The sequence below is a fragment of the Falco peregrinus genome, chromosome Z (genome assembly GCF_023634155.1).
Source record: "Falco peregrinus isolate bFalPer1 chromosome Z, bFalPer1.pri, whole genome shotgun sequence".
NCBI lineage: Eukaryota > Metazoa > Chordata > Aves > Falconiformes > Falconidae > Falco > Falco peregrinus.
Genome location: NC_073739.1, coordinates 24,963,527 through 24,988,665, shown reverse-complemented (window position 1 = coordinate 24,988,665; position 25,139 = coordinate 24,963,527). Strand labels below are relative to the sequence as shown.

General features: G+C 36.2%; 1 protein-coding gene across 5 annotated transcripts in view; it reads left to right on the top strand.

Moving 5' to 3' along the window:
• FER (FER tyrosine kinase) overlaps positions 1 to 25,139 on the top strand; it is a 192,868-nt gene that overhangs the window by 122,893 nt on the left and 44,836 nt on the right. For all 5 annotated transcript variants that reach the window (XM_055790584.1, XM_055790586.1, XM_055790585.1 and 2 more), the window contains 2 exons: positions 1,008 to 1,102; positions 16,595 to 16,718. In XM_055790584.1, coding sequence (XP_055646559.1) covers positions 1,008 to 1,102; positions 16,595 to 16,718 — 219 coding nt within the window. The remainder of the gene's footprint in view (positions 1 to 1,007; positions 1,103 to 16,594; positions 16,719 to 25,139) is intronic.

The window sequence follows — 25,139 nt, the reverse complement described above, 5'->3', positions numbered from 1 at the left end:
GTGTGTTGAGATAACTTCAGAAGTGTTTAAATTAACCTGCTTCCTCTTCCTACAAAGCTTCATCTGTTGTCATTTTTACTCCCAAACTAGTATGATCCAATGTGGAAAAGTAAAAGATACTGTCTACATTTAGAGAATGAAGTTAGACCACTATATCTATTGAATAATTTTAAGCAGCTTGTAACTTGGCAACTGCAAAGATCTTTCATTTGTTAAGCAGTGTGCCACTACTGGAGCAGTGTTAGTCTGAAAAAACATTATATGTGTTATTTCTCCCTAAATATGTATTTACCAGGTAGGTTAGTATTTTACTTTTGATCCCAGGAAAAAAAGGGAAAAAGAGGAGATGCTTTAAGTCAGGAAATTGTTTCTGACTTAAAAAAAAAAAAAAGGTACACGGACTCTGCAGAATTCTTCTTTGCCCTTCATTTCCCTTATAAATCATAGCATGCTGGTTTAGGCTCCAAATATTATTAGACTCTTGTGTAAGAAGATGTAAATGTTTTTGTTTAATTCCCAAAATTAAAATTGCTGTCCTTATATTCTTCTAAAACTTACTATATTAATTAATCTGTTCAAGTAAAATTGGAATGAAGTGCTTTTAAAAAGTGCAGCAGGGAAGTGTAGAGACATGCTACGCATGCCTTTTTGATGTAGCTCTGCTTCTTGTCCACCACTGAAATGCTCTCTTAATTACAAAGTTTCTTGAGAAACTGCAAATCTCTCAGTCCATTTTGCAGTTATATAGACAAACGTTATGTAGACAAATGGTAAAATTATAATAAGAATAATATAGTGTTTAATCTTGATTTATTAGTGAATCAGTATGCCCTCCATCTCAAACAGAATGATGACTGATTTGTCATGTAGAGGTTTTTTCTTTATGATAACAGTAATGACATGTTCCATTAAAATAACATAAAGGGTTTGAAAGATTTTCATATAATATTTAATCAGTTTGTACAATACCATATATTAATATAATAAACTTCCTGTGTGTTTTGCAGAATACTCAAACAGTATGATCATCCTAATATTGTAAAACTTATAGGAGTTTGCACACAACGACAACCTATTTATATTGTTATGGAACTTGTTCCAGGTAATTTTCTTTTCCTTTTTTTTTCCCCAGCATATTTTCATAGGTATTGTTTTCATAGTATAAAATGTATTGGTTTATACATTTATTTTTCTTTTTCTCCATTCTTATATATGTGATCTCAAAAGTCACCTGTTTTACGAATCGTTGGAAATATTGGGTTCTACTAACTTTGGAGTGGAGTGAGCTCCACAAATCTGTTGTGAGTTTTTCTGTAGCCATTCAAGACAACATAATTTGCTGAAAGGTATCTCAGCTGTGTCTTAATTTTCCTCCTGACAAGATACTACATGGTACTTCCCTTAAAATAGAGTTATGCAGTGAATGTTAAGATGGTTGTATTTAAAGAAACATTGTGGCTGGGTAATGTTTCGGTTTTGATAACTTAGATTTGAGTCATCTAATGGTAATATAAGAGGTTTTTTCTTTACCAAAATATGTTGTTCAGTTTATGGGTTGCTTTTGATTTATTTTTGGAATTTTGAGTTCATATTATTCAATAATGGCTGGATACAATTTCAGGTTGTTGGGATGATTAACAATTTTGGGCAGTTTTACCTCTTTGTTGATTTTTTCAGCAGCTGGAAAATGTGTGCATTTGGTAGCCTCTTGTACCACCTAATATGCAACACTGTATTTGGTTTATATATCACTGGATTTGTCTTCAAAATTATACAGTAACCTTTTTTAAGAACCATTTCATTCATGAAGACTTAAATTGTTTATAATTCTTGAGTACTGGCTTTAGTACAAGAGCACTGATGAAAAACATTTGACCTAATGGAATTTTCTGCCTCTATTCAATTAGGTTGTATTATATTAGATTATTTTATTTGTACGTGTGATTAACTTTATTAAAATGGAGACTAAAACCAGTGTCCTGGTTTTAAGGAATACTTTGGTAATCAGCTTCTCCAGACATCTCTGAAGATAAAAACAAATCATAATCTTTTAATACTTTCATCATCCTGGTTCAGGGTTTTCAGAGCCTAGGACAAGTAGTTGAAACATACTAATACAATTTAAGGAGGAATTAGTGAGAACCTTTCTCTGATTCTCCTGCATATTTTGCAGTCCGAGTCTATCCAAAATTCTTCTGTCTCATTGCATTTGCAAGGAACTTCTAAATTCTTAGCCTGTTTTGCTGGTCTGTAAGTCCTCTGGGTAGCTTCCATGCATGCCTTACCTCAGAAAGACTGTACTGTGTTCAAGCCATCACATATTTCCATATTCTTTTACACCTGTGCTAGCATGCCATGAAACTGACCAAATCAGCTAGAAATCATAAGGATACCAGCTCTGAAGAAGTCAGCACAGGAAAGACAAAACACTTAGATCACTTCAGGGAAGCAGTGACTCTGACATTACTGGTTTTCTGTTTTCTAATGGCGAGTTTGGGTGCAATTACCTACAAAAAAAACATTATTAGTGCACTGATCTGGTGTTTAATGATGCCCTTTGAAGAAAGAATAGTGGTAGGCTTGTTGACCTGCATTTAACACTTAACTTTCTCAGTATGTGCTTTGTCTGTCTTTTGTCTTAAATACTTGAAGGTGTTCAAGCAGTTTACTCTGACATTCTTTTTAATAACTATTTTTTTTTATTTAATAATAAAAAATCATTTTAAAATGGCATGGTTTAGCTTAGAACTGTATTCTGTAAGTATATGGCTAAGAAGGCATGTAATTAATAAATGTCTGACAGTCTTTTCCCTGAGGAAAAGATTAGAAACATCTCTGTAGAACGTGGGGTTTCTCCTGTGTTTTCTGAGTTCAGTTTAATGTTTGCACTTTTTCTACTGTTTTTATATCTCAGATACATGTAGGCTATACAGTTACTGTGTCTTTTGAGACTGTTGTCATGTGGCTCAGTAGCAGCTAATTCTGCTTTTCATTCCAGTTTCAGATTTCAATTCAGATTCTTAATTTGTTCAGGTATTAAAAACTTATTTTGAAACTTGGCACTTTATGTAGAAATGTGCTACTTTGTTAGTGATTCTGTCATAAACTGTCTCTGCAGAGAAATCTTTTTCCTTTGTTGCAAATGTAAATGGGATTACAAACTATGCATCTGGATAAAGTCATCAGAGAAAACAATAGAAAGGTGGCAGATGCATATTGAAGCATCTGTGCATCCAGTGTTACATGCAAAAATAGACCAGACATTGCCAACAGGTAACAGAGAAGTAAAGCAAGTTGTCAAAGACAATTACCCTTTGTAGGCAGATGTCTTTTCCTGGGAAGGGGGGGTGGGGGGTGTCAACATAACAAGTGGCATGTGTCCTAAAGCCATCACATCAATAAAGGCTTTTCAAGATGAATGATTTCGGAGGGATTAACTGAAATATTAAATAAGGTAGCAAATTGTGTTATGGATATATAGCCAAAGTGAAAAGGTAGATGAGAAATTATATATATTAATGAAAAAGAAGCATAATTTACTTACTGTTCACTTACTTGCTGGTGGCTGTGCTGATCTCACTGTTATGTGTCCACTCAGCGTCAATCCATTGTAGATGACGTCAGTACAGAAAGACTGTGTTAATCTTTTTTACAATCCACCACCTGTCAAGAAATGAGGGAAAGAGCTTAATGTGATGTGTTTGTGTATTATATACATCTCTTTAAGGGATGAGTATGTGGAAAAACACATCCTATCTCCTTGCCATTGGCTCAGTTGTTAGGCCCAGGCCTGTTCTCAGTCTTGTCCTGCAGGTCTTTCTGCAAGAGCCTCTACAGGTGGGAAGGGGGGGAACATCCTGTAAGCAGAATATTGACATCTTTTTCTGTGTTTGGTTGGGGTGAGGTTACTCCAGTCCTTCTGGCTTCTCAGGCAATATCTATTGAAAAAAACAGTCCTTTAAATTGAGAAAGGAAAAGGCTAGGAATGACAGAACTTGGGGGTTTTTTTGTTACTGTAACCATATTTTTTTTAATGGTACCATTGATGATGACATGAATTTAGGATGCTTTATCTACTAGATTGAAAACAAATGAGTAAGAGTCAATGATTTTTTTAAATTTAAGCTATGCATGATTCTTGTATAAGATGAGGGACTCCAGTAAATTGGTGAAAGAGCGTTGCTTCTGAGAACTCAGAAATCATAACAAATGCTTTAATACAGATGTGTTTTACAGTTATCTAATAAAATATGCCCAATGGCCATTACTAGGTAAGTTTCTTTCTTACATTTTAAAAATTTATTTTAAGGAATGTGCATTTTAATATAGGAAAAAAACCTACTGGAATACTTTTTAAAGAGCTGAGTTCTGTTTTCCAGGTAAGCAACTGGTACTATTGCCCAAGTAAAGACTTACAAGAACTAGTTTCTTTGAATACAGGAGAGAACATTATGGCAGTTGTTTTTTATTTTTTTTTGCATATGTGCCACAAATAAAAATCTCAGTAAGATAGAGTGGCTACCTACAAATAAGAAAATCCCAAGCAGTATTCTAAAGAGCGTTTTTTGGGAGGTATATGCTTCTATTTTGTGTCAGATAGTATTTATATGTTCTGTAATTTAGACCTATTACTGCTTTCTAAAAACTATTCTTCTAATTGATAAAAAATAAACTAATTAGAGTACTCCCTGTCATATATAAACAGAAGCTAAAATGTATGTAGCAGCAACAATGTCCTTCATATATACATGGAAGTTTACATGTATAGAAGAGATGTGACATAAAACTGCCATTCAGGAATTCATAATGAGAGTTACTGAAAAAAAATCAATAATTTTTGAAATTCCAAGCAAATTGTACTCCCTCCCCTACCTTCCCAAAATTGCTAAGATAACCACTGAAACTGAGTTGAAGCGTCCTTAATATTTTTTCTTATAAACATTTTATGTATTTATGTTTTTTATATATATATATATAAAATGTATATATACGTTACCAGAGAACAATAGAAAATTCTTATTTGCAGGCTTAAGTTATGCTAGCTAGTTGCTGTGAAAAAGCAATTTGGCAAAGCAGATGGTTTTAAAATGTTGATTTGTGATTGCATAGTAGATAAATCTGTAATAACCTCTAAAGCACTCTTAGCAAATACTTAGTTTTATTCTTTTTTACCTAAATGACATTGAAATATTCACTAAAAAGAACTAATGCCCAGATCCTTACAAGAGCCCAATGCTGAAGTGGCTGTGTGGCTTCCCAGCTACTATAAGAAAAATTAATCTGTATTTTACAGTGGCATAGTTTTTTCTGTGAATTTTTTAGTAGACTAAGAACTGAGAAAACAACTCTATTTGGAAATTATCTTTGTATTACGTTTTGTTAATGGAGAACTTCCCATAGAGATTTCTTCTTTTTCTTTGGTAGTTCTAACTCTTTCTCTGTGACAACTATAGTTATCAGTTTGAAAATATTAAGACTATTAAAAAGAAAGAAAATTTTAGGAGTACATCACTCATGCATTTATATGCTGATTTTTTTTATGCGTTTTGTGTTCCTAATAAAAGTTGGACTTCAATTTCTCTTTTGCTGTGTGCTGACCTTTGTTTTTATTTTCTGATTTCATATTGCTAGTGTCTGCTCTTCACATTCTATTAGGACTCTTAATTTAGGATAGCCCTGAACAATGTATATGTGCATGCCCTCTGCACTTGCAGTAAGTCAGATGTGCTGGTTTCTAGATACAGAGGTTCAGGTAATCTCAGCTCCTTGAACATGTGGTGTGATGTCTTGAGCCAGAGGGCATGTGATGTGAGATCCACATTCAGTGTAACTTCAGTTCCCTGCAGAGTGAGCTGCACCATCTAATTTGCTGAGCATTTGCTTATCATCTGCATAGCATATGCAAAGTAAGTGGGATGCATCCAGTGGAGGACTGTGTTCTGATAGTAAGCTGTTGTGCAGATAAGAAGCCTATAAACTTGGTTTATGACCTAAGCTTCACCAATACCTGGGGAGAATACAGTGGCTAAACTCTCCCTACTGATTCTGACTCCAGGGAGGCTACTGAGTAGTGAAAAACAGTATTTGCCAGTTTCTTCTTCTGTCTCCACTGCCCCAGAGCAGATTTGAGATGCTGTGTTAGCATATAGCTAATGAGAAGTCCATGCCAAAAAGGCATGTTTGATTTTACAATACAGTGAAATAAATCTTACTGTAATTGCAGTGTCATGCAGTGAATTTTAAATACTGCATTGAAGGAGCAGAAATTATTCAGATGAACTCCAGGAAAAGTAGAGTACAACTCTCAAGTTGATGTATACTGCCCAGGATTTTCATACCTTTCAAAAGTGCTGCTTGGAAACACTAGGTTATGGAACCTGTTAGTATTACAAAGAACTCTGGTGATCCCATATGTTGCTATAAATTATTTTCTTTGTACTATTCTTCCTTTTCTTCTTACTACTTTATAATGAAATGTCAGCTAAGACGGTTTGGTAAGGTTTGTTGCAAAGGTAGTATTTGACGGAGTTTTTTTCTGATATCTTCTGATCTGAAAATGTGAATATGCATTATTTCATAACTCAGTATAGTAACTTTTTAATAATCTGTTGTGATACATTTTAAGTATTCAGTTTATCCTAAGACAGACAGAAGATGTTAAAGTGAGAACTGCTAATGAATTTTGGGAAAAGAAACCAGGTATGTTGAGATTTGCCAAATGCTTGATGTTAGTATAGCGCCATGAGTTTGTATTGTCATATGGACTTGGCTAGCCTGACTGAAAAGTAATGTAGAAAGGGTGGGCTACCAGTTCAGTAAGGTTTGCTGTATATTTGAGACTCTGAATGTAGTCTGTAGCCTTCACCACAGGAATTTTCTAGTATAGATAAGCCTTTGTTAGGGTTGGTGAGGAACAGCAGAACCTTGTGTAGAAGTATGGTTTGTAGTATGTAAGAAAGTATGTAATTTTTTTGTGATGCCACATAAATCTAAAAAATAGAGCTTTTTACTCATATTTTCTGGGTTAATGTATTCATTTTAATTTGCTCTGTGCATCTTTTCCCAGTTGGTTTTTTTGCGCTTCAGTCCTGCATTGTTGACCTTAAAACTGAGGAAAGGGAAGTAATTATGAGGAACTGCTTTGGTATTCAGAACAGGAGAAGAACAATTTGCCATTGTCTCTTAAGGCCACACAGGGCATGAGGAGTTTTCATAACAGCTCATTTTTAGCAAATTTAGGTGATGATCAGAGAGACTGCCTGGAATACCGCTAGCATTATCTGTAAGCTGGCCAGCGTCCAGGCTGATAACCTGAGACAAATGGATGCCGGATTTTGATGGGGTGTAGGGAAGATTATCAGGAAAATGGTGAAGGAGTTGTTAAAACCTGCTTCCTGTTCTTTTCTCCTTCCAGAGTGAACTCAGCATCTTTTCACGGAAAAAGATGGAAAAAGAAGAAACTAGAATACTCTTCTCTTGTACCCTTCCTCACTGTTATCTTCCTGTCTTAGGAAGGTCCCAACTTCTCTCCTAGTGATCATGGACCTTATAGTATTTCTGCTTTGAGAATAAGGGGTTTTAATATACTGAAACACTCAGGATCACTTAATTGTGTTTTCATCTGCTCTTAATTTATCATGCAGTCTCCCATGTAATCAAAAACAAACTGGGGGAGTCCCTTTAAACTTTGAATTTTTTTTTCTCTTCCTAGGTTTAGGGGAAAAACAAACCAAAATAAATGTAATCTGTAAGATACTAAAAGCAATCTCAAGCCACAGTTTTTTTCTTCTCCTTCTTCATGTTCGTTTTAATTGAATTGAATTTTAATTTGCCCTGAAGTGAGAACTTAGTTTAGAGGTAGGAACTTTTTATGTTCATGAGCTGTGTGTTCTAGAGTAGGGCATTTTGAAGATAGATGTGTAATCCTATGGTGCAGTTACAACTTCATGCAACTATTTCAACAGTTGATCTTGCAGAACTTTCAGAAGTGCCTCTGTCCCTCTAGCAAAAAGAGTCTGCTGGAAGGCTGATTGATGCTGAAAAAAATGTTAACTTTTAATTTTATGTTATGTGATTTAACTGCTGTGCTTTCTACTTTGTATGGTGTCTTTTTTTTCTATTTCCTGCTTCTGAAGGCAGAGAGATCTTCACGATTTTTTCCAATTGCTTCTCTTTAGAGATCCCTGAATACTTAATGAAGTCCGGCATGATCTGCCTTATTGGTTGTATAGTACACCTTCAGTAGCTGACTTTTGCCACCAAATTTCAGATCTGTGTTCTGTCTTGCAGACACATCCTGAATCTTTACTGCATGCTGTCAAAAGTCAGTGCAACAACAACAAATGGTCATTCAAATGCTAGACAAATTCAAATTAGAGATAAGGTGCAGATTTTTACCAGTGATAGTGACTGTCTGGATTATTCCATGCAATTCTTCTTTTTTTTTTTCTTTTTTTTACCTAGCCAAATAAGTTGTCTCATTCAATACCCAGCTGTTGCTAAAGCCGTATTCTTGTCTACCCTACAGCTTCTCTTCACAGAAATATGATCCACGTCTGTTTCTTTAGGTTTTGTCTCTTACTGTATCCTTTCCTACTGCACCCAAATAAGCTTCCAGCTTCCATTTTTTGTTGTTTCTACTTCTCTGTAACCTCTGCCATCTTCTCTCTTGTTGGGCACATCGTCCTGTGAACCATACACCCCCCTGTGGATTTCTTCTTCCATATATAAGTCCAACTTCATCCTCTCACCCCGAGTCCTCTTGTACTACACACACATGTACATACACATACAGACCCCATTTCTTCTTCCCCCCTTCCCTTCTTAGTCTTGTACGTTGATGTGGGCTTCTATTTGCTACATGGTTTCCAGCTGTGAAGATACAAAGAGAAGAGGGGGAACAGTCAGATTCCTTTGTTGGGGTGTAGGTAGTGGTGATTAAAAATTCCTTGCAGCTCAGAGTTTCTCTATTTGATAAAACAAGACCAAAGCCTCACTGTACAGTATTCTTTTGAGACTGGAGTTTGATGTTTATCTTTTCAATTATTTTAGGCTTTGATGATACTTTATTTTATATCAGGATCGTACAAAAGTAAATCAGCAAGTAGATGAAACTAGAAAATCTGTTTGAAAACTAAATAAAAACAACCCAATACAAAAAATCAGCAAATGTTTTGATAGCTACAACAATGTCTATATCTGTCTTACTTCTTTGGAATTCCTTCACATTATTATTTTTGCTTTACCTACAGAAACTCTTTAAGTAAAAATATTTTTTTATGTGTCTGTATTTAAATGTTCATAGTTTTTCTTTAGGTTAAAAAAACCCTGCTCTTCATGTATGGTCTGTTTCACACAGACTATCATGACTTTCTAATCTGGAATAATTTTCAAGGCCAGTGATTATTGTTTTTTAAGCATAATCCAATTATAGGCATCAATGAAACAAAACTGCATGGAAGTCTTCCCGGGGGAAGATTATCTCCCTTTTAGTTAGCTTCCGAAGTAGATTCTATCCACCCATTTATAGTCCTATATACTAATAGCCACAATACCACGAGTACAAGTAAGTCCAGGCAGTGTTATCTTATGCAGCACAAAGGACAGGAGATGCTGGCTGTTGATGTCTCACTATGATTTCTGGTTACTTCTTGGCAGATAATGACAGACTTCGTTTTTTGGACAGGCTTTTATGGTAGGATCACTGGCTTCACACTCTAGCTTCTTTGATCCACCTTAAGTCTAAGGCAAGTTTGCTGACCATTATCAGTCACAGGATCACAGAATCACAGAATACTTGGGGTTGGAAGGAACTTCTAGAGATCACCTAGTCCAACCCCTTCCTAAAGCAGGTTCACCTACAACCAGGTGCACAGGACCATGTCCAGGCAGCTTTTTCAGTGTGTTCAGAGGAGACTCCACAACCTCTCTGGGCAGCCTGTTCCAGCACTCTGTCACCCTCAAAGTCACATTCAAAAGGAATGTCTTCTGTTGCAGTTTGTGCCCGTTGCCCCTTGTCCTGTCGCTGGGCACCACTGAAAAGAGCCTGGCCCCGTCCCCCTGACGCCCACCCTTAAGGTGTTTGTGTGCATTGGTAAGATCCCCTCTCAGTCTGCTCTGCTCCAGGCCAAACAGCCCAGCTCCCTCAGCCTCTCCTCATCAGGGAGATGCTCCAGTCCCCTCATCACCTTCGTAGCCCTCCGCTGGGCCCTCTCCAGTAGTTCCCTGTCTCTCCTGAACTGGGGAGCCCAGCACTGGGCACAGCACTCCAGATGTGCCCCACCAGGGCAGAGCAGAGGGGGAGGATCACCTCCCTCGGCCTGCTGGCCACGCTTCTCCTGATGCCCCCCAGGATCCCACTGGCCATTAGTATGGCAAAACCTTACATGATTATAGCAACTTTAATTTGCTTTGCTTAGCAGGAAAAATGATGTTTTAAGTGGATTTTACAATAGTACTCTGTAGGCAGTTGAAAAACCTTGGGTTTACTTACAGTTTCTGTTACTACTTATGTAAGAGGTTTTTTAAAAAATGAAAGCACTTCACTCCACACAAATGATCCATTAGTTGAAAGTGAAGGCACACAAAAGGAAAAGGAGTGCTTCAGCATTTCTAAACTCTTACATTTTTAATGGTTTGTCAAACAACTGCTTACTTTGTTAAAAAGCTGTCTTCTAGAATTGCTGCAGATGCATGTTTTCTATTTTAAATTCGTAATTCTAAGTAGCTGTGTTTGGGTTTTTTTTGTTGATGATGTATGTGGGATTAAGATACTGGGCAATAAAGATGCTCTAAATATCTTTTAGGTTAGTCAGAAGACTGATCATATGAATTATCAAATTTATAAATACAGGAGCAGTTAAAAGTAATTTCAATAATATTATAAGAGCTTATAAAACAATTACGAATATTGAGTCGTGGATCTTCTCTGTGTTAAGTGACCATTAAGTGGTATGGCCAGAAGCATACCGTATCTACATGATTAATGTGTGTATAAATTTAAGAAGAGTGGACTCCAAACAAACTGCTGCTTAGCAAGGCTGATTAATAAAGGAAGTTATCCCACTTTATTAAAACCTATATGTGAATAATAATATGTGTAATTCCATTCATTATTAATAATTGCTATTACACTATCATATATGTTAATATTTGTATAATTATTATGCATAACATTATTTAAATGGTATGATGCTATATAGAGATGTAATACATAAACAATGTCTGTCTGTATATCTAGATATCAATGAGTGGGAGATTTCACACCAAAGTTTCAAAAATATGTTTTAATTACGTTCAGTGTCAATACTGGTTATTAGAATGCTGCCAGGAGTGCCTAGAACATTTTGGGCACGAGCTCAGGAGAACCCTGAAGTATGTACTCATAATTTCTTATAAATTCCACTAAATTCAAAGATTACCATAATTAATTATTTTGTAAACTGATTTAACATATTTCATTACTGTTTCTTGCATTTTGATTTCTTCTCAGAGATCACAGGTAGTGTTTTTCTGTCTTGCAAAACACTAGCTTACTTTTGTGCGCACCATTAAGTGAACAGTGATACTGCCATAAAATACTACTTAACATACAGCATAAAGTTTATGCTATAAAGTATGGCCAACACTAGGAGATACCTATATGTGGTATTTTCACTCTTAAAATTTCTGCATGTAATGATAAATAGCTCACATTCACAGTGAAATACACGAATAGCGGGCTGATCTCATGGAGCTTCTGCTTATGTACTACATTTTGTCATCTATTTAGTAAAATAATTCTATTATATTAAGCAGACACTCCAGTACTGTTATTTATCTTTCTGTAAACCCAAAACAGGCAGTTGATTTCTGCTTGGTGATCATACTGTAATGGTCTAGTTATTTCTGTAGTTATTAGAGTGGTGGGAGCAGACCTCATTTACTGGTAGTGTTGTGTGCCATTAACTGGAAAACAGGTAGCTGTCTAGAATACAATAGAAATTCCACATATAAGAGAAAGCATTACTTACTATTACGTAGGTAGCTAGTTTTGTTTCAGATGTTTCATAGTCTAATTGGTCTGTTTATTTACCAACAGCTATTATATTGGAGATAATGCTCTGACACTATGTGCTGCAAATAGTGAATTAGGGCTTTTTATATTTAAACTTGTTTTAAGAAGTACATGAAGATATTACATAGCCATAGTTCTGCACAGAAAGGTTTGTAGTGAAATCCGCTTAACTCAGCTTTGAAAGTATTCATGCAGATGCTTTCCTGTGAAGATGAGTAGCTGAGACATTGGCCACAGTGAACATTTAAACTCCGAATTTACTAATGAGAATAATTCTGTTAGTTGAAGGACAGACACTTGTCTGTGTTGGTGTCACAATGATAAGGATAATCAGATTTAACCTAAAATTACATATCTTGTACAGAATGAGATGTGTATCAGTTTGCTCATTTATTTTGTCTGCAACAAACAGTGCTTTTAAGTCAGTATTGAATAGAGTATTTAAAAGACATTTTTGTTATCTCTGTGTGAGGATGGATACAAGTGAAGACAGAACTACTAGCAAAAATGCACCTTTGATGACCTTTTTCACCATTGAGACTGAGGCAAGATAATACTATGAAAACAGTGTTTTGATGATAGGCATAAAATACCTTTTATGCAACTTGAGGTATACAGTGCTGGTTTTGCTCAGAACTCTGGAATTTCATACAGTACATGCCAAACACTGAAAATCAGCAAGTCTAAATCAGTTCTTGATGGTCTGATTATATTGGGAGGTTACAGGTTTGTGCTGTGAGATTTCAGCATACTCTGTTGGAAGGAACTCAGCAGCATTTAATCCTGTTCAGATATGATGTCATGAAAATTAGGGTCTTAATCTGACTGCCTGTGCATGTTAGAAACAAATTCATAACATGTATTGTTTCTAATGTTTTACTGGATATGGTTAGCTTTTCTTTTGATACCTTATTATCTTTAGTAATCTGTTGAGAACAGATTTTTTACTATTGATTTTGAAAAGAAGTAACTAATTTCTCCAAAGAATTTATACAAACTGTGAGGAATTTGAATTTAGATTAACACTGATGCTGTTATAACACCTTTTATAAAGAGACCTTTCTTACTTAGGACATGTTCATTCATTTTTAGTATGGCTATGTGAGAAGGCTTTTTTTTTTTTTTTCTTCAGTGTATCAAACTGCGCTTATCTTTATTTTCAGTTCTTCCTGCAGTAAATTGTTAGAAATTCTTAGTCTTCAATATTGGAACATTGGTGGCTAAAGATAAAATTTTTTTTAGGTTGAACTTACATGTTTTTCCTGTAAGCTTCCTTGATTTACTGTTCTCCTTCAAATAATGCCACAGTTTGTCAAGGTTGAAAGACTTCACATTCATAAAGGCATATAATCATACTTGTGAATTAAAAGATTATTCCTATGTACAGAGCAGTAAGTTCTCAGTATATAAACAAAATAATTTTCATCACCTTGTTTGTATGTATTAGAGGGGGGAATTGTTTAAGAAGTATTGTTATCTGTCTGCTGTAACCAGAATAATTCTGTTCACATCTATAAGAAATGACACATATTTCAATGTAGTGTTTACCTTCCTTCTCTCTGGCAATACCTACTTTTTACCTGTTACTAAACGATGTCAGTAACCTCTCAGATCAAAGGAAAGGCAATTATTACCCAGTCCAGTTTACAGTAGTATTCTATTCTTCTAAGATTTCATTAGAATTTTAAAATTCAGTATCACAATATTCACCCTGTCAAACTTTGGAGATGTAATGTGTGTAAAACATGGTATTTCAAACTGACTTTAGAGTCAAGGGCATCCAGTCAGATCTGGATTTTTCATCTTTGTGTTACCCAGCCTAGGAGCGAAGGGCATCACGGGCTCTGTGTGTGCCAGCGGCTCTGTTGATGATGCAGACGATATAGTATGATGATGCTGAGGATGCAGTATTTGCCTGCCCATCTGAGGGGTTCTTGTTGGCCAACATGAGAGCATTTGCTGTGTTGTGAGTAAAAAAGATTACTCACCTTTGCTTTCATCCTTGCACATTAACAATTGTTCTGGCAGTCTGATTTTAAACACCTACATGATCAGTAGTTTTGTATTACGTGGTTTATACAAACCCTTTGTTACCCTTACAAACTGAAAATAGACCATATAGGCTTTAAAACAGGCTGGTTTTTGCTGTTATGTACACTGCTTTTTAAAAATTGCTGTTCGTCACTGAAGAAGAACGTATCAGTAATTTTATTCACCTGTTTGTTTGGAATCAAGAGTATTAAGAAAATTGGAGGCTAGTAGCTACTGGTCTACCCCAGCAGTCAGTACTGGGTCTGATACTGTTTCACATCTTCATTAATGATCTTGGTAACAGGGCAGAGTGCACCCTCAGCACGTTTGCTTATGACACCAAACGGGGAGAAGGGACTGATAAACCAGAGGGTCATGCTGCCATCTGGAGGCACCTGGACAGACTGGAGAAATGGGCTGACAGGAACCTTGTGCTGTTCAACAAGGAGTTCGAAGTCCAGCACCTGAGAGGCCACCAGTACATACTGGTGCTTGCCCAACTGGAAAGCAACTTGGCAGAAATGGACCTGGAGGTCCTGTTGGGCATCGAGTGAACATCCACCAGTGGTGTGTTACTGCTCTAAAGAAGGTGAATGGTATCTTGGGCTGCATTAGAGGTGATCCTTCCCTGCTGTTCAGCTCTGGTGAGGCCACATCTGGAGTACTGTGTCCAGTGCTGGTCTCCCCAGTACAAGACAGACATGGATGTAGTGGAGACAGCCCAATGAAGAGCCACGAAGATGATAAAAGAACTGGAGCATCTTTCCTTGGATGAAAAGCTGAAAGAGCTGGGACTGTTCAGCCTGAAGAAGAGAAGGCTTAGGAGGATCTTACCAGTGAATATAAATACCTGAAGGGAGGGTGCAAAGAAGACAGACCCAGGGTCTTTTCAGTGTGTGCCCAGTGCCAGGGCAACGGGCAGACACTGAAACACAGGAGGTTCCTCCTGAACATGAAGGAACACTTTATTTTCCCTGTGAGGATGACACAGGTTGCCCAGAGAGGTTGTGGGGTCTCCCTCCTTGGAGATGTTCACCAGGACCATCTGGTCGTGGTCCTAGGCAAGCAGCTTTAAGTGGCCCTGCTTGAGCAGGCAGTTTGAATCCCCAGAGGTCCCTGGAAGCCCGAGTGTTACATGATTGTGTGAAAATAGAGCATTTTCTGGCTTTCCTGTGGTATTACAGGTTTACAACAAAGGAAATCAAGCAAAATGGTAACAGTTGTTTTGATCTACAGTTTATCAGGTGCTTATTATCTCAGAGTTTTCATTAACGGTCAGCCTATAAAGCCATCATATCCAGATTATTTGTACTAAAAAAAGCCTGATCCCAGGCAAAATGAATAAACAAAACAGTTGGCAGTTAAGGTGTTAATCCTTTTTACAGTTACTTCAACTTAGTATTTTAAAGGTATTACAGTTACATGTCTTAACAGCAGACTTTTTTTTCTTTAATAGTCTCTTATTTCTTAGAGTATGAAATATAAATAGAAATACCCTCCTAAGAAAATCCCATATGAAACCTTTAATATATAGTGTCTTTTCATATTGCTAAGAAAGGCAGTATATAAAATTGTGTAGCAGTGCATTATTTGCAGGAGAGAATCTCTATAGTGAATTCAGTGCAAAGTTAAAAGAATCAAAGACCAGAGCAATGGCTGGCTGTACACTAGCAAATAAGTAGTGTGATGTGGAAAGCTCCACTATGATTTTTTTGCCTTTGACTGGAACAGTAAAATCTTTTTTTAGAAAAAGATCTTTAATTCAGTTATATCAATCAGAACATGGCATTGCAGTGTTTGTATAATGTGTCTCCTGATTATTTTTGTCCTAAATCAATTTTTCAGGATTTTTTTTTTTTTTTTGAAAATGCAGGTTACTTTTTAGAAATACTTCATGCTGACCCTTGCGCCTCCTCAGACAAGAGGGCATCAACTTTATTCCCCCCAGGCAGAAGACTGTGAAGTCACAGTAATGGTTTTTTGCCTTGAATTGTTAGTGTCAAATGTGCAGTTAATATTGCCCAAGAAGTAAAACACTTAGCCCTCCAAACACATCAGTGTAGAACGTGAGAAACAGCACTGCAAATCAATTAAAAATCAAGTCACTGTCATGTAACTAAAAGCAACTAACCTTTATTCACAGTTTTTATTAAATCCCTACAGCAACCAGTCTGTGATTAGAGTTACATTTATCACAAACTATCAATCATTTTTGTCAGAAATTCTCATGTAAGTCTGTATCTAATGTACCCTGGTGAAGATTTTGGGTATATCAAAAACATATGTGCAGTTTTCTGTGGTGCGGTTTTCACTTTTAAGCACCTACTAAGTTACAGAAACTGCATTTTGAATGGTGAGTCCCTTCCTTTTTCTCAGGCTAAACTCAAACTGATGAGTTGGTGAGAACAGCTGATAGCTGTATTTTGTTTGGTCTCTCAACCCTAGTGAGAGATTAATTGTCAGTATCCTATCCGTCATGTCTAACTGTCCATCTTTCTGTTTTTGTAGGAGGTGATTTCCTGTCCTTTTTAAGAAAAAAGAAGGATGAGCTAAAAACCAAACAGTTGGTGAAATTTTCATTAGATGCTGCTTCTGGTATGGCATATCTAGAATCTAAAAATTGTATACATAGGTAAGAAAGATTTTTTTTCTCTCAATATTGTAATTTTGATCATTGGAAATGCTAGCTGTTTAAGTGTTTATGGTGCTTACTATTATCAGTGATGACTACAATTTAAAAACCAAAAAGGCTACACTTTTTCTTAGAGGAGGTCATTATTGCTTGTCTAATTCAAAACTGTTCCTGTTCATTTGGGTAAAAATAAGTACTCCATTATTGATCTGTACAGTTTATTGCTATTAATGTAAGTTCATAATGATTTTTTCCATAATAATTTGCATTATAGCAGCATAATTCATACAATGACAATCACAGCAAAAAGCAATCTGTGAGGCTTATATCCTGGCTGAAGTTTACAGGTATTTGGCTGGCCAACAGAGAAGTTAAGATACATTTGGAGTGTGTTTTGTCAAGATCCACTGGTTTCTCAGGTAGTAAAGGGAGGAAAACTATAGAGTTCTGTATATTAAGATACTAATTTCCTGGACAGCTCTTTCTGAATTACAGAAGATTATCAGGCATTATGCTCTTGGGGTACGTTATTTCTATTTCTACCATTCTTTTTTGCTGTTTCATCTCGAGTTTGGCTGCTGTGGCACTGCTTACATTCAGTTTCTATCAAAGGGAATGTATTTAATTTCCACCTATTTTTCTCTATATACAGAGTATATACAATGATACAATGATGTGGCTGAAATATGGGACATAAACATGATGATAATCCACTTTACAGAAAAAATATGAAGAACAAGTTTCATTTATAATATTGATGATTTCTGCTTTGTGTTGTAGAACATTTGTAGGTGAACTGTATGCCACTTCACTTACATAATCAGCCCATTTCAGATTTAGCACTGTTCCGATGAATGTTGTTACTGGAGGCCTTGAGAGGTATTTCTTTTAGATTTTTATCAACAGTTAATTGCTCAGTTGTGATTATGTCAGGAAGTAGATCTGTCTTTAAAAACATTCTTCCAACAGGATTAAGCTCAAACCCTATTTATAAAATATTACAGTATTATTGTAAGTCTCTTTTTTGTGTTCAGCTAGATTTAAGGAAGCTTCAATAGAATAGTAATCTTATGCTGTTTCCAAAACCTGGAAATTTTTTTCTGAAACGCAGGTTGATTTAAACACTTCTGCAAGATCATGATACATAAGAAACACTGAGAGGAAAAAATCCCCACCTAACTCACGATATAAAACTATGGAGTACTCCTTTGGGAAATCCCACAAAAGTATTGTAAGCACCATGGAAAGAAATAGGATTAAGCATTCTGTCATGGTAGAATTTTTTTCAGCCTGGCTCTGTTTACCAAGAAAATAATGGCATAAAAATCAGAGCAAGTAATAACAGCACTTGTGATTTACACGACCATCTTGAAAGGTCTAGTGCCTAATAATTTCTGCAACTGTCAGATCAATGTTATATCAAAAGTACCTGTTTAGAACTCCTGTGTTCTTAGAAGATAAAACCGAGGGGAAAAGTAATAGCTGAAGAACTAAAATTTATTAGAACCGTATTGTGTAATGTCTTCGTTGGTAATGGCAATTACTGAAAAAGAGTACAGTATTTGTTCATTAAATGATAGTGTGATGCCTACAAAATATAAATAATTTTAGAAACTATTATTTTTGTAGAAGTACTGTTCTCCCCCCGCCCCCCCCCCCCGCCCCCCCCCCCCCCCCCCGCCTTTCTTAATTTTAATTCTGGGGAAAGGGTAACACTGCTCATCTGTGTGGATTAGTACTGTTCTAATTACTATAGACTATATAGATTACAATGTGGCTTCATTGTAGCTCTGAAAGATGCGCTGGTGGATAGCAGTAAATGGGAACAGCTATTCTTAAGGTATGTTTACAAAGCTAATAGTGATTCAGATAATACATTTCACAGAGGAGATATATGTAGCAATGTCTTACCATCTGAAGATTTCATTTTTTCCTTGTTTCCAGTTAGAAAATACAAACGTCTCATAGAGATCTCAAGCAGGAAAAAGAGCTGTAATCTGACGTGTTTTATTAGTGCTATAGGGTTGCCAACATGCACAGCCTGGATTACACATACTATGGTACTAGTAGGGAAAAATTTCTTTCACCCTGTTTACCTTTTAACTTTCAAAATGTTCACAAAAATTTTTAATAGCAGTATTATTATCACAGTTTGACACAGGAAGTTGTCAGAGAGAGCTACCACTTTCCTTAAAAGTAGAAACAAAATATTTAGTAAAGCTATTCTGAAGAAGACCACAGTTATAAAGTACAACCAAGCAAGCAAACAGTATCTTCAGGAAAACTGTTTAATTTTATGAAACACATGGATTAATAAATCAAAATATACATTTCCAGTATTATTTTACCAATCTGATTTTCTGGGATATTCAGGATGTTTTTAAGTTTTATCTGTTTAGCCATAATATATGCTTTTAATATTTATAATCTAATTCTTCTGAATATGATGGGCAAACATAAAGAAATTTTCTGAATCAGGACAACAACCAACCAAGTTTAGTGATTTTAGCAGTAATCACAGAGGGACTTCTGGGTGGGGTTTTTTTGTGTTACTAATACAGGTTAATTGCCAAATGCTTACTCTAGGAAGGTAGCTTATGCAGTTTTAAAATGTGTTTTACCAAAGGCTAAACTGTATTTTAGTAGGATTAGCACACACAATTTTTTTCTAGGTATGTTCCCTGTTTGAGGAGTTTGAGCAGGATTTCTGGGCACTGGGGAATGGCTGGAGATACGTTTGTCTAGAATCCTGGTCTGCCACAGAAGCACAGAGCATCTGTTGCTTGCTGGGTACTTTGAACCTGTTGCGTGCTAGTGGGCCCAACACTCTTGGTGCTGTGCTGCAAGTACACTAAACAGGGGAATGACAGGCTGGCAGGGAAAAGTCAAACTGTCTGGTGCTTTGTAAGCCAGCAATTAGGTGTTCAGGACTCAGTACCCCACGGGAGTTTCAGCCCCTCCTTACGCAAGCACGGAAAGTCCAGCTATATGACTGCATGGTCTGTACAAGGAATTTGGGAGCCCTTGTTCCCTCCTTTTTGGGTCAGGTAGGACAAATTATTCATGAATAAATGTAATGTTGAGAGCATGTAGATTAGAATGGAACAATTTAATTCATAGTAGAAAGAAGATGGATGTAAAGAGAATCGTAGTTTTTTTGAAAGAACAATAAACTTGTTCTTTTTTGTCATCAACTGAAAGTGGTTCTCAAGTCAAAAAGAGATAAGAAAATTGACTAGATAGAAAATGCACTAAGCAGTGGAATGTTTTTTTACTTTGTCAAGAAGTCCGTAGGCTTTGATTATTATTACTTAAGAAGGATCAGTAATATATAATTAGAAATAGTTTCAATTATGTAGGTTGCAGCAAACCAAAATTGTTTACCTTCATGCTGTTGTTTTTCTGCAGTATTCTATTTGTTGTTTTAAAGATTTGTTCAGAATCCTCATGCTTTTTTAGTAGTTTAGATGACTATAATTTAGTACCATGTACATTTGACTTGATGTTAATGTGAAACTAAAGGCTGCTCAGCAGTTTATTAAAATTATTTTTAATGCCCCTTTTTAGTTGTAGCTCCACTAGCAATATTTAGTCTTTATGTTTTAAAAGTCAAGCTAAATCTGTACTGGCTTTCTGAAATTGCTATTTGAGTCATACTTTGACTTAGCCTTTCAGTGGTGGGGTCAGTGCAACAACTAATCTGTGCTTTGTTTTCTATTTTTGTGTGTGCTATGGTGTTTCATTAGGTGCAAATATTAAGTTAAAATCTGTCAGACTTAGAATGCTCAATGCATGTGAGTGATTATTTGATCTGCATTTTCATCTCTTCTAGCATCCAGATATCACTTGTTCTTTGCTCGCTCTTTGTTCTGCTTAAAAAGCAGAAATGAGTGGGCTTAAAGGGGGAAAAAAAAACCACCAAAAACCAAGATGTGTGAAAAGACATTGTTAAAAGAAATAAAAAAAGAGTGGTTGAACATACACAGAAGAATGTAGTCGTTTCATCTCCATTTAATTAACATGAGGTTGAAGAATTGTTTCTTGCATTTCATTTTTACCATATGCTATTGTTTAAGTAGTTCCATTTTTTTTCTGTTAATTAGAAACACAAGATAAGTATGGAGATGTGATAATTTCAGTTGGTTCAGTAAGTATTTATGAGTGGTCTTCTTTCCCAGTATTTTATTTGCATGTGAATGAATGCATTTGTCCATAATTTATGTTTAGTTTCCAGACTGATTCTGTGGAAGCGTAGGAGAAAAGCTGCAACTACCCAATTCAGAGAATTTGGACATACCTATAGATTATTTTATTTTCCCTTCTCTTTACCGCCATTGTTTTGTAATGAAAATATTTCAAATCATAGTGGAACTCAATTGGAAAAATATTTTAATATTGAGAAGCAATTATGTGTAGGATTTCCTCTGTTTGTGTGATTTGGTAGTCCGTAAAACCTTTCAAAATCAAAGGTACAGTTAGGTCTTGAAAATATTACTGTGGGGAGACTTTTGTGGTACCTTTATCTACAAGTAATATGTGTATAATTCTAATTGAAACTAGCATTTTATTTTTTTTTTTCAGTTAGCTGCTCTGCTCCTTGATAGTGTTCTGCAAATGGTTTCACTGCTTTACTTGAGGAGTAGATTGACGTTTACTTGTTTAAGAGCTTTTACAAATACATTAAGAACTAGTTTATTTTTTAAAAAATAATTTAATACAAGCCTCATGAGGCCAATAAGGCCAAGTGCAAGGTCCTGCACTTGGGTCATGGCAATGCCCAGTATCAAGACAGGCTGAGTGATGAATGGATTGAGAGCACTCCTGCAGAGGAGGACTTGAGGACCCTGGTTTATGAAAAATTGGACACGACCTGCCAATGTGTGCTCGCAGCCCAGGCGGCCAGCCCTGTCCTGGGCGGCGTTAAAAAAACGGTGGCCATCAGGGTGAGAGAAGGGCTTCTCCCACTCTGGCCCACTCTCATGAGACCCGACCTGGAGTACTGCTTTCATCTCTGGGGTCCCCAGTACAAGAAATACATGGATCTGCTGGATTGAGACCAGTGGAGGGCCACAAAAACGATCAGAGGGCTGGAACACCTCTGCTGTGAAGAAAGGCTGGGGTAGTTGGGGTTGTTTAGCCTGGAGAAGTGAAGGCTCCAGAGAGACTTTGTTGTGGCCTTTCACTGTATGAAGGCCACTGTACAAGAAAGATGGAGAGAATCTTCTTGCCAGGACTTGTAGTGACAGAACAAGGGGCAACAGTTTTAAACTGAAAGGAAGAGATTTTTTATGGTGATGGTGGCGAGACTCTGGAACAGGTTGCCCAAAGAAGCTGTGGATGCCCCATCCCTGGACATGTTCAAGAACAGGTTGCATGGTGCTTTGAGCAGCCTGACCTTGTGAAAGATGTCCCTGCCCATGGTAGAGTGGTCTTTGAAGGTCCCCTCCAACCCAGACCATTTTGTGATTAAACAAATTTGAAGATGCAGTATTAGGAGAGAGCTATAATAAAAGTTAGAATCTTGAAAGTGGTCAATTAATAAACATTCCCAGTGTCAGTGTTTCACTAAAGTTATTGTGTAAGCATTAATTTGTCATTATTAATGAGCTTTTTATGATTCATTCAGAACTGAATGCATAAAATCAAGTGGTGATGCAAGATTCCATTTCTATAGCTTTTCTTTCACAGAAAATGTTTAATCATTTATTACTGAATCAAAAAATTCTGTACGGTTGCATTAATAATTATAGTTCATCATGCTTCAACAAGTAAGTCAGAGAATTATTGTCAGTAGTACAGTTGAAACACCACCTAAATGTAATGAATAATCATAATTTCAGGTCTTATTTGTAATATTATGCCTCTGCTTTATATAAAATGATGTTTCAAAGCATGTTTTTTACAATATAAATATTAGAAATGTTTCCATTCTATTTAAAGTTAAAACAACAAATGATGAAAAACTGCTGCTTTCTGTAGGCCAGTTTATAAGCGTTGTTGTTTATGAGTAGGTATGTTGTTAGTGTTTAAAAAAAACAGAGAAAACTACCAAAATTTATTCTGTCATATCTATAAAATAATTTTTAGTCAAACTTTCAATTTAACTGGCATGTTACAGTGCCATGTATTAAGATTTTATTTCATAATATGGACATGAAGTGCTTTATGCAGCCTTCCATGTTGCCTATAAACTAATAAGGTTTTTTACACTAAAACAAGTATTTCTGCTGACTTTATTAGTTTGTAAAGATACTGTGCAGTTATAGCATTGCAGGTTTTACACAGGTTATTGATTATTTTTTGTTTGGTCTATTGGTGATAAGAAGTACTAATGGAAGAACAGTTACAAATGCATAGTGTTTATTTGGAGATACGATCCAGATGGCAAGTGTACAGGAAGACTGCAGAAGCCCTCCTCCCAGCTTACTGGTGGGTAGCTAAGGATCTGTCTGCTAAGTCTTTCCAAAAAACCTAAGTTCAAGGAGCAGCTCATTGGAGTCTTAGTTGTTGCTGAGCAAATCAAGGAAGTGTTGACTCTTTCCAAAGCAGTGGTGCTGCTCCCCTAGCGGTGCTGCTTGGCACTCTTGCTTCTAATGCAAGAAGGAAATGCTGCAACCATCATAATGCTGCAGTGTTTGCTGACATTCTGCTAATGCTGTACCAAGGTGCTTGGAGTCTTCAGCACTCTCTGCTGGAGTCTCTGCACTCCAAGGGTACAATGATCCTTTTTTCATCAGTGGCTATTAAAACAGCATGCTGGACCATAACATTAATCAATATAAATGTGTCAGTGCTTTCAAATGCTCCAGGAAATTCTTTTTAATGGTTTTCACACTACTGTGTTTTTTCAAAATGTGGTATTTCCAACCCTAAATTAACTAATACAGTGCTCTTCAGCTGCTGTCATCTAGGAGGAGAGACAGGTGAACACTGCTATGTTTTCACTCTGCTTGTCACATAGGAATAGATTAGAGTATTATATACCAGGTTTCAGCTTTTAAAAATAGATTTTCAAGGGTTTTTTTCTGCAGTCACAGAAAAAAACTGTCCACTGTCACATTGGTAAATGTGGCTTGATCCTAGAAAAATGCATTTACAATTAAAGCTGAATCAGTTCTGAGTTGCTGCTTCTGGTTGTCTGAAATCTTATTTGAGCAACTTGATTATTTTTTCATTAATGAGCTTGTATGAGTCTGATCTGAAAGTATTAAGGAAAAATCGGGGGGGGGGAAGTTTTAAGTATCCAAACTTATTAAATTAAATATTATTAATATTGTATACTTTAAATTCATTATAATTAATTAGAGATATTATTGAATCAATAATATGCTGTAATGTAAGTGGATGTGATCTATGGTGAAGAGCTGCTTCTGAATAAAAATTGAGCTTCCTTCTAATCTATTACCTGTTTCCCTAAGCTATTGAATTCTGGCATGGCAGAGTAACAAAAGATCTAGAAAGGGAGAGGAATACAGTTTTTCCTTGCAGACTCCGTGTATTTGTTGTAGAGGTGATACCACTTCCCCTTGTGTACTTTACTTGAAGTTCACCCCAACCACTATTAAAAATGAGTTAGCTCGGATTTATGTTTGCCACAGCTGCAGAAGGCTTGTAATTAGAGTAACAGATGCGTGGATTTGGATGGTCAGAGTGTGATATGAGAAATGTCTGAATACATTTTTGTTTACTGTGAATCTCAACATACCATGCTATCTCAAATAGACTGAAGTAGTGGTGTCTTTCCTGTACTTCTGAATTGTGCTGGATGCAGTCCTGTTACCAGAGTCATCAGGGGTCACAGTATATAGGAAATATGTATTTAAATTGTGGTTTTTTGTGTTACATCATGTTAGCTTAATGGCTGCTATTAGGACAGATTTTATTTGCCACTGGGAATTTCCAGCACCAGTTATCTCTACCATTTGCTACTCTTCTTCTTAAATATTAAATTATAAAGCATCTATTCATACAAGTGCAAAACAAAGTTGCTTAACTGTGGTCATTCTGAGACTAATATTAATAATGAATAGTTCCCAGAGGCCAGTTTACTGCAGGGTATTACATTCTGCTGCTTCTCTATTTAGAATGCCAAAGTGAAGTTTCTTCATATGAAATAAATAAAAAAGAATGAACTTTTTTCTTTCCATGATTGACTTTTCTTTTGGTAAGGCAGTTATAACATTTTGTCTTCTTTAATTGAAATTTCCTTTAGGCTTCATCTTATATCTAACCAATACACAGTCTACTTTATCAGCTGAATGGCATCGGGGTAATCCTGTATGATCAGCCAAAGACAGTTCTTTATATCAGTGTTTTGAAGTGTCTGTTAAAGGTTTCAGCGAGGTTGATATTTTCCTTTACAGTAAACTTTCTGTAGTGCTCCCTGTTCAGCTTGTGCTTGAATATCCTGTATGTGTTCCC